This window comes from Callorhinchus milii, unplaced genomic scaffold, assembly GCF_018977255.1.
Source record: "Callorhinchus milii isolate IMCB2004 unplaced genomic scaffold, IMCB_Cmil_1.0 Scaffold3, whole genome shotgun sequence".
Taxonomy (NCBI): Eukaryota; Metazoa; Chordata; class Chondrichthyes; order Chimaeriformes; family Callorhinchidae; genus Callorhinchus; species Callorhinchus milii.
In genome coordinates this window covers 33,157,766-33,168,638 of record NW_024704744.1, presented here as the reverse complement: position 1 = coordinate 33,168,638, position 10,873 = coordinate 33,157,766, and the positions used below count along the sequence as shown (strand labels likewise).

Genomic DNA, 10,873 nt, shown 5'->3' with positions numbered 1-10,873 from the left:
GTCTGCTGCGTTTCGCCCACAAAACATACAGTATATTCTGTGAAGCACTTTCAGTCATCTAGAAGACGTGAAAAGGCATTATATCAAATGCAGGGATTATTATTATTGTTTACACTGTTCATTTCAGTTGTTCAGCATGGTATTTCTGTGCAGCTTCATGCAAAACTGGCTCAACGTAATTGTAACCTGTGAAGTACTACTCAAGTGGCTGCTGCCAGTAACTCACTTGCTTTAACTCTAGTTAGGTGTTTTACTTTCTTGTCCCCTTGGCCATGATGTTTTTATTTTCTCCTTAAGATCATAAACTACAACACAGTCACACCACTCTACACTATGCTCTGTGAAGCACTTTGAGATGTTTTAAGGTGCGATTATTTTATTATTATTAACTCGATCTGCTCCGTCAATAAAGAATGCAGGGTATGCTTGACTTTACTGGTACCTGAGGATCGTCTGATTGAAAGCATTTATTGCTGAGAATTAAACAATGGAATTCCAGAGATTCAGAGCATAGTGGCTGAAAGCACTTGGGTCATTTATGGAGCAGAGGGGATGAGGGCTGTGCAGAAGACCAGAGCTAATTGAGTGAAGGCAATGGGTAGAGAAGTGGGGTGTGAGCACTATGAGATCCTATCTGGTGTGAAGGGCACTGTATAGATGCTGTCGTTGTTGTGAGCAGATAGGTGAGGTAGGGAGGTGCCAAGGTGTGAAGAGATTTGAAAGTAACAGTGAGAATCTTCAAATCAATACTTTCAATTCATCTTAAACAGCTTTCTTCATCCAATCCTCTTTTTGTGATTTTGTGAATGATAATATCAATTATTACTTACTCCAAAGTTATTGTCAGGCTCCTGTATGTAGTCGGTCAACACTGTCTTAATCAGAGTTTGTCCACCAGATGGCCCCCTTTGCTTAAACCACATAATTTCACATTCAGACGGAAGTGTTTTTACTGCAACACGTCAAGATGAGAAACTGTATGAAATACATCACACATTTGAGTTTGTAATCGTACAAGGGTGTAAAATTATCAGTGATAAAATATGACTTAATATTGTGTTACTATGGAGGAAGTGAGACCTTCACATGACAGAGAGCAGAATAGAGGGGTATGGAAGGGAATAAGGAATGGGTTAAAAACTCATGTGGAATATAATCACCGGCACATTTGGGCTGGGTGGCCTGTTTCTGTCCTGTACATTCTTTGTAATCTTTGTATTCCAATGATGAGTATAGGACAAAAATAATGGATGTCTAACACAGTTCACAAAGAAATGTTTGAATGGAAAAGGCCCGTTTGATCTCATTCTTCCAGACTGCTCATCTTCTCTGTGGCCAGGTGTGCATTTATCAGATTGTTGGGGGTTATTTTATCTTCAACATTAACTCTTAAAGGTTGTCTGTATGGTTTAGAACTATGATTATTTTAACCATAAAACGCAAACTCCATTTCTGCTAAAATTTCTCCGGATTAGTGTTATTCTAATGAGAGCCAATTCAATGAAAGATAGGCAAGAAATAGAACTATATCGGTATGGATTGAAATAGATGAATGGATAGACATGTAAAAAAAGGTAGAGGGAATTACTGTGATAGGATGATACAAATAATGGATAGAATTATGGATAGAATCGAAACAATGTGAGTGTAAATCAATAATAAATATGACAACAAAGTAATACTATATGTATTCATTTCCACCATCACCTTAATACAAGCAGAAAGATCATAAGAGGTTGCACAAAAGTGATAAAATTATACAGTAATTCAAGGAGGATGGTTTGAATATATCATGGGTTAAGACAAGCAGAAGGAGAAAGTGAAAATATACACAATTTCATAAAGGCAATAAAATAATAATAATAAATTGGTCACTTCAATCTACGACTATTTGTGGGACACTGCTGCGCGCAATTGGCTGACGCTTTTCACCCACAAAATATACCGTCAATTCACTTTACATTATATTCTGCGGAACGCTTTGAGACATCTCAAAGATGTGATAAACAAACTTGGCCTGTTCCTGTCAACTAAAAAAAATTGGGGTAGAGTAGAGATTTAGGGAAACTTATATTGAAAGAATCTGGTGGGAAATTAGATTAACACAATCAACCAATTGGTAAATTAGTACAATTGGTAGACAAGATTAGATCTACCTAAAATTATGACTTGTTATTGTGCTCCTTAACATAATAATAATAACCTTTACATTTGATATAGCGCTTTTCACATCAGGAGGATGTCCCAAAGCGCTTCACAGAACACACTGTAAAGTGAATTGACTGTATATTTGTGGGCGAACGCGGCAGTCAATTGTGCACAGCAATGTCCCACAAACAGTCGTAGATTGAAAATGACCAATTTATTATTGTTTTTGGTTTAACATAACATAGGAGTGATTTTATGAATGTATTAGATTCATCTGTCCTCCTGAACGAATTAGTTAGTTGATTGGAGCAATTTAACATTTAGTGATCATTGTGTAGAATTTCAAATTGTAATAAAGTTACAAGTAGGAAATGTAACACTTCAATACAGCAAATTGTAGACCTATTAGAAAAGCTCTCAGCAGAATTAAGTGGGAAGTGAAAGTAGAAAATGAACCTGAAACAGAAGTAAGCCATGGATATGGAAATTGTAGACCAATTATTCTAAGCATCACAGGATATTTCACAGGATGTGGTTAATGATCATTAAAAGAGCACAAAACCCACATAAAGCATTCAACCTGGGTTTTACCAACTCTTCTTACAGCTATCATCTAGCTTTTCATCTACAGTATCATCCTTGGTATCATCATTGCCTAGAAAATACAGTCACTATACATCACAATGAATCTTGTGCAGCACTTTAAGATGGCGATGATGTGAAGGGCGGCATATCAAATGCAAGGATTTTAATTATTATTATGAATCCACACTGCATCCTCTCCTTAGCTTTAATATCCTTTCTATAATTAAACGGAATGTCTAAGAAATAACAGAAGAATTTTTATGACTTACACACATTGAAGCAGGAACGTTGTGGATGATCAATAGCATCCATTAACAAAAGTAGAAAAGGAAAGGAACATAAGGACACATGGAACAATACAGTACAAAACATTTGTTATTACCACAGATTGTGTGCACCTTACTTCATTATGGATTTCACTCCAAAAACTCCAGAATATTCATCCATCACCAGGTCAACACCATTGCACACTAACCTGCTACTATCCACAGACGACCCTATTCCACTCTCAGTCCCAGTAACATCCCTTGGATCATTATCATTCGTTCATCTGAATCCATACCTCTCCCCATATCCCCCAAAGCCTTTCCCAATCAGAATACTCCTTGTTTTTTTTTAAAAGTAGTTGATTAAGTAATACAATCTTAATTGCTTTGCTGGGAATCTAATTCCACGTATACACAACTCAATGGCCATTGTTTTACTAACCTCGTCTCATTGTAAAATTAAATACTTAGAATTCACAAAATAAATAATGGGACTAGCAATATTCTTTGAATAGGAAAAGTAGAATCAGTGTTTTGCTTCATGAAGGCATGGTTCCATGCAAATGGTAATAAGCTGGTTGTACCTTGACCTACTCACGGTGGGGCAACAGCACCAGCAGTCCTAAGAAATCCTTAAGATTTGCAGTTCAGAAGCTTTAATTACTCTGGATTCCAAATGAAGTATTCCAAGCATTTTAATCAACTTGGAATCTACACTTTCTACCGAGCTGCAAACCAGCTCAATTATATATTGTTTCCCAGGAATTGTTGAACAGATAGAAACTCATGGAAATCTGAATATTAAAAAGGGAGAAGTTTCAATCTTGCAAAACGTTGTATTCTAATGGATTTCCAGATGGCTTTCCAACTAAATTATTTCTGCAATAGCTTTAATCATTATTAAAGTACTGGATCATATCTAATATCCAGATTTACCATACCAGCCACCTGAACAGAAGCATTTGTAAGCACTTTGAGACGTCCTCCTGACACGAAAGGCCCTATATAAATGCAAGTTGTATTGTGTCAGTTCCTAAACACAAATTATCCATATTATTCCTCCTGAACACCACATTTAATTCTTAATTACAGTTGTTTATTTATTATATTGGTCCAAATCCTCATCAGTAATTATACTCTCCAAAATTAGCAAATGTAAAACAACCTTAAATTAATGTGAGAAACATGTACAGTTGGTCCAATGTATGCTTTTTTCTACAGTGCACTGACCAACACCTGACACATGTGGAAGAATCATGATAATTGTCTTTAGAAATACTTAATTGTATTCAGTACAAGTGTTTAACTGTATTTATTCATCCAGACGTCTAGAAGATCAGTGTGAAACCCATCATTTTCATGGCAGATAATGATCCGTCGCTATGCTCGGAGCAACACTTCTATAACATGGATTGAGTGACAAGGCAAAAGATGCCAGCTTGTTTCAGCACCTCTGTACTCTCATATCTCTATTTTGTAAGCGGGGTGGGGGTGCGGGGAGGTAAGACAACTTTGTGGGCAACATGTTATCATGTACATGTTATCCACCGTACCAATGTTGTACATTCCCCAATTCAAATTCAATACTTTTTCTTTACAAATATTTTAATTGATGCAGCAAAAATATTAACTTGAGTTAATGCTTCATTTAATAGGAATCTATAATGCTCCCCAGGATTGCAAGTAGTACCTTGAATTTCCTCTGATTTATACAAGAACACCTGATACCTTTAGTCTACTACTTTCCTTCAATTTACTCAATTAGGCAGCTATCATTACCGCCCAAAGATTTAAGCTGATGTCATTGCTGCATTTCCCTCTAATTGTGACTTCAGTACGTGTCCTGCTGCTCCTCAATATCTTTTTAATCATTTACAAATTTGTGTTATCTGCTGAAAAAGGCACAAGACCAAAAAGGAATTAGTTTTGCAGTTATTTACAACTATAAAAGATAAGAGTGCTACCAATAAAACAGACTGAGACATTATTTATACAAAAATATACAAGGATAAGAAAGGTTCTTGTAACCTTTCACACCGCGTTGAAGACGTGATAAGGTGCGTCACGTGCATTTAAGCTTTGATTTAGCCCTCATTGCTTTAATCAACTTTTTATGATACAACAATTATTATTATCAATTCAACTTATCTCAATATTTAAATTCTATTAGAAAACCTTTAATAAACATTTTTTCAGTGTGCTCCTCTCCAAGTCCTCACTGAATCAGAAATCTGTCCATCTCCCATTAACTATATAGATAACAGAATGAAGTGAATGTATTACATTTCTTTGGACTTATATTTTGTAACCACCTAACAGCCTAAACATTTGAATCCACTAGTTAAACTTATTTTTAAATATATATGCATTTTGATCCAATCCAAGAAGTCCTGTAGCTTAGTGGTTAGTGCACTCGTCTCACAAGCGGGAGAACCTGGGTTTGATCCCGGGCAGAGCGAATCGATGGGCAAGTTTCCTTACTCCATAGGCCTCTGTTCACCTAGCAATAAGTAGGAACCCAGTTATTAATCCATTGGCAGATCAATTTTCCAGGGGTAATATTCTATACTATATTCTATAAAAATAATAATTTGGTAACGCAATCCACAATTGTTTGTGAGGCACTTTGAGACATCTTGAAGACGTGATAAGGCGTTATATCAAATCCAAGGATTATTATTATCCATCATCTTCTTTGCTGGTCAATACACTAATGACTACTGACAAAACTAAATTGATTAACTAATTCTGCTTTGCTGCCAGAGACTTGGGCATATAATATGGATGAAGTTCCGATTAGACAACCTAATTGCAACTTCATATGGATGAAGCTCCAATTAGACAATTTCTACATCAAGGTATACTTTAGGGCAGTTGACTTGATATAAAAATGATGCAAATATCAGCAATGTTGCACACATGTTTTTTCCGAGCTACTGTCAATCAATTTCATAGAATCATAGAATATTACAGAGCAGAACGAGGCCATTCAGCCCATCATGCCTGTGCCAGCTCTTTGGAAGAGCTACCCAATCAGTCCCACTCCCCCACTCTTTCTCCGTATCCTTACAGATTTTTCCTCTTCAAGTACTTGTTCAATTCCCCTTTGAAAGTTGTTATTGAATCTGTTTCCACCACCCCTTTCAGGCAGTGCATTCCAAACCGTAACAACTTTTTTTCCCCTTCATTCCACCAAGAATAGTTGTCTTTTTACAACAACAAAAACTTGCATTTACATAGAACCCTTTGTGTAGAATAATGTCTTGGCGCTGTCGAATGGTGGGGTTGGATGCTGAGTTAGGAGGAAGAGAAGGGGAAGATGACAAACACATTGGCCTTTGTAACATTTAGTAACTGCCTTGAGATTCGAAATGTCTTCTGCAATGAATAAAGTGGATCACTGGCTCTCTATCTAAAGTATTAGGTAATATGTGTCACCTGGCAAGGTGCCTGCAGACACTACACTACAATTCACCTCATCTTATCATTTTGATAACCAACAATTATGTGCCAATTCCCTCAATTTGCAAGTACATCGTGTTGTGTACTCCAAGCTAAGTTCTATACAGTACTTATACAGGACACTGACAGAGATGAAAATAAATTCTGCAAATATTGTATTGGAAATCTGAAATGAACTGCCCTTAGTTCTTCGGGTCACCCAGACTTACAAGTCCAAATTGTTCAGGACAGCGAGAGGAGGAAGGGTTTGGGGGTCCTCAGTGTCAGGTCACTTGATTGTTTTTTTTTGCTGTGGTTAACATTTGACTTTATCATGTGAGGCTGAGTATTAAGACTGCAATGAGGCTCAAATGGAAAGAAATCTGAAATAAATACATCCGCAGGAATAGAGAGAAGTGTTTGCAAGAAGCCGTAGCTTTCTACTCTTTCTACGACATGGATTTCTGAATCGATTCCTTAAGTTGACATAATGATAATAATAATAATAATAATAATGTGTGTGTTGTGTGTGTGAAAGAAAGAGAATTGTGGTTTCATTCATTGATTCATTGATTCATTCATTCATTGTTGGGGCGTTTCACACGTTTCCATTGGTTTGGGCACAGCAGAAGGTCATTCATCTTCAGGAGTGAGAAGTTTGGATCCTTTATATGAATTATTTTTGCTCTTCGATCTGGATTATTGGATATTGACAAAAGATTTACACAGACAGACAGAGAGTTGGAGAGAGGGAGAGAGAGAGAGAGCAGAAGGGACCCTCACGCAAACCCTGTAATTGTCTCTTAAGGAGCAATTTATTATCTCGTTGTAAAGACCTAATCGCGCAGTTAAGCTTTGATCTGCTCCTCACTGCCTTCATCTGCTTTTATATATATATATATATATATATATATATATATACACATAAAAGCAGATATATGTACATATATAAACAGGTGCATTGGTTTTCACATCTGCTCAGATTATAACTATTAAATCGTTCCTTACTGGGTGTGTATTTTTTTAAAAAAAAAACAAAAGTCAAGAGAAAGTTAACTCGGGAATCGGAGCTGTTAAACGTGCAACTCGAAATGATAAACTAAATTAAATCGTTCGTGGGGGGGAAACCCGAGTGAGTGAGTGAGTGAGTGAGTGAGTGAGTGAGTGGAGGGGATTAATTGCAACGAGTTATTAACTTTTTTTTTGTGCAACAGACTGTGTGATGGCCCTCAGCCTCGAGGGCTCATCCCCATCCCCTCCTGTCACCTCTCCTTTTTTTTTGGACCCCCCCGCGCCGTTTAAATGAATTGCTTTCATTCGCAGCGGCTGAGAGCACAACAGGTCTCCGGTCAGGTCAGCTATTTTTTTTAAAATATATTATTATCCTATCACCAGGACCTGGTGATGTGAGTCTCCGCCTCACGGCCGCTCTCCCGGCGGCTCCGCCCTGTCACCCCCGTGTATTTAGGGACCGAGTCGCTCTCAGGGCTTTTGCACTGTCTCCATCGACAGAGACACCCACTCACCAACTCACTCACTCACTCACTCTACACCTTCTCACTCTCTCACTCACTCACTCTCTCCACACTCACTCACTCACTCACTCACTCACTCATTCATTCATTCATTCACTCTCCACATCCTCTCACTCACTCACTCTCTCTCTCCACACACTCTCTCTCTATACCTTCTCTCTCTCCACATCCACTCACTCACTCTCTCTCCACACCCTCTCTTTCCCTCTCACTCTCTCTCTTTCTCTCCACACCCTCTCACTCTCTCCACCCCCCGCCCCTCCCTCTCTCCCTCTCTCCCCCTCTCTCTCTCTCTCTCCCCGCCACCATGGTTGATGCTTTTGTTGCTACCTGGAAACTCACCGTTAGCGAGAACTTCGACGAGTACATGAAAGCCTTGGGTAAGCCTCACGGCGCTGAGACCCCCCCCCCTCCCCCCCCCAGGACCGAGGGGTCCTCGCCCGCAATTAACGCGGGGACTCGGTTTCCATCCAAAGCCTCGTGTCTGCAGTGTGATTTAAACCGGTGGTCGTGTTGAAGGGAGGGATCCCCCCCCTCCCCTCCCCCCCCATTCACATATATATATTTTTTGGGGCTTCGAATATATTATGGGATCTCTGGAGCAGATTGAACTCCTCTCGGTCTCTGCCTTAAGGGTTGTACAAGCTGTTGCTGCAGGGAATAAGTGCTTGAGATGCTCTTTTTGCAACCGTGTCAGCGCGTTGCCGCTGATGTCCCACCGGTATATGATATTAACATCCAATATATATAAGGGTTTCGATTTCCATCTTTCGCTCTGAACGCAGTGCCACGTTTAACCCTTTCACACTTTTGTCTGCCAGGTGTTGGTTTCGCTGTGAGGCAAGTGGGCAATGTTACCAAACCTACAATCATCATCAGCAAAGAAGGGGATAAGGTCGTGATCAAGACTCAGAGCACCTTCAAAAACACCGAAATCAGCTTCAAACTCGGGGAAGAGTTCGACGAGAGTACACCGGACGACAGAAACTGCAAAGTAAACTTTTTTTAAAAAATTGATTTATTTTTGCCCCTTTTACAGTCCGCTTTAATGTGCATACATTTCTCCACGAGTGCACGGGATGGGGTGGGGTGGGGGTGTGGGGGGGGTATCTTTGGCTAAGTTGAGAATGGTGCATCTAAAATAGAGAGGTTGACGAGTTCTGCTTAACATCTACTTCGTGCGATGGTGTAAATCAAAGCTGCTGGTTATTGAGTGTTACACGTTGCAACGTCGCGCCAGCACTGATGTAAAACTGTTACTGAGATGGTAGTGTTGGTTTATGCAACCAGCACAGTGAGCCAGACAGACCAGCTCAGCTTCCCCTGTAAATCCGTAGCCTCCTTACTGATCAGTTTGCATTCTGTTCTGGCTTTACCAGTCAACGGTGTCATTGGACGATGACAAACTTGTCCATGTGCAGAAGTGGGACGGGAAGGAAACCACCTTTGTCAGAGAGATCAAGGATGACAAAATGGTTATGGTATGTCAACCTGCACACTTAACGTCCCGATTTGCATCCTGTTTGATGTGTTGCCGGAGTTTAATTTTTTTTTAACCCTTATCTAAAATTTTTTTTTTTTTTTAAACAGACCCTCACATTTGGTGACATTGTCGCTGTTCGTACCTACGAAAAAGCGTAATGTTCCGAACCTCGTCAGAGCCGATCCGCTCCTGTTTACTGGACTCAACTATAGTGTTTGAAAATCTGGAGCGACTATTTGTATGGCATTTACTGTGACTCCCTGCGTGGTGTTTGCAGGAATTTCCATTGGTGGAGCCACTCTATTGAACCTCTGTAACAAGATCGAAATACTGCATTGTTTTTTGTTGTAAGTTTAACCGAATAACATTTTTTTGTAATATCTATAAATCACTTATCGTTTTTTTTTTATTTTTTATAAAACTTGAGCGTTGGAGGTACGTGTCGCAACGACGAATTGGCTAATAAAGTTTTGCTCTGGAACTGATCAGTTGTGAAGTTATGTTAAATCATAATGTTCTTAAATAGTTTTCTTTTTGAAACGTGTTTGATCAATAAATAGCCTTGTTTTGTTGCTTAGTTAAGGCGTTAGAATTAGCTTTAAACTTTACTAATAATTGAGTCCATTTTTCTAACTTCCTAGTCAATCCAGTGAATATAGTGTCTGTCTGTAACCTTTAGATCAAATGGCTGGGAGCAGGTGCTCTCTTATATTATTCAGACTAGTTACCTGGGAAAATGGTCAGGTTGCAGATGGGTTGAGAAAGCACAACATCTAATCTGTTCACATTTCAGTGCAGGGCTTCCCATTTTATACTGAACAACTGTGGCATGAAGAGATGCGACTGCATTAATGTGAAAAGGTAATTGCTACAAAAAAGTTTGGCATTCCCTCCTGGGAACTTTTTCCTTTTATGGATTAATTCGAGCCCAAAATGTGTAAAGCAAGCGTGTGTGTATATATATTATATAATACACACACACACACGTTTGGACAGTTATGACCATCTTCAAGGGGATGGGTCACTCGAAATATGTTGAACACACAAGACACTAGTTTTGTGGCTTCCAAGTTAGGTTACGTTTGATTGCTGGGGGGAAAAAATCGACACAAAAGCTCTCCCACATATCTCTATTTTGTTTAGATCCTCTATCAATCCGACTTTCCAGTTCTGTTTATGCCTATCCCTTCACGTTTTTAAATCGTAGATGTCCATCTAATTCATTTCCCAAAAGAGTGGATTGATACAGCCTCAGTGTACCTGTGGTAAGAATTGCAAAACCTGCTGCTGTTGCAAAGCTCTTCAAAGCCTCGTTGAGCACTTGTGATCTGGGATCCCTTCCAGCAGCGTGAGTTGGGTCAGCTGGAAGAGAGCAGAGGTCCCCCCCCCAACTAGTTTAACCAGACCAGGGCGCT

General features: G+C 39.2%; 1 protein-coding gene across 1 annotated transcript; it reads left to right on the top strand.

The window, feature by feature from the left end:
- Positions 1-8,231: 8,231 nt before the first annotated feature.
- Positions 8,232-9,943, top strand: fabp7b (fatty acid binding protein 7, brain, b). Its single transcript, XM_007899296.2, has 4 exons — positions 8,232-8,355; positions 8,797-8,969; positions 9,355-9,456; positions 9,566-9,943. The coding sequence occupies exons 1-4, from the start codon at positions 8,283-8,285 to the stop codon at positions 9,614-9,616; spliced, it is 399 nt and encodes a 132-aa protein (XP_007897487.1). The 5' UTR covers positions 8,232-8,282; the 3' UTR covers positions 9,617-9,943.
- Positions 9,944-10,873: the final 930 nt, after the last annotated feature.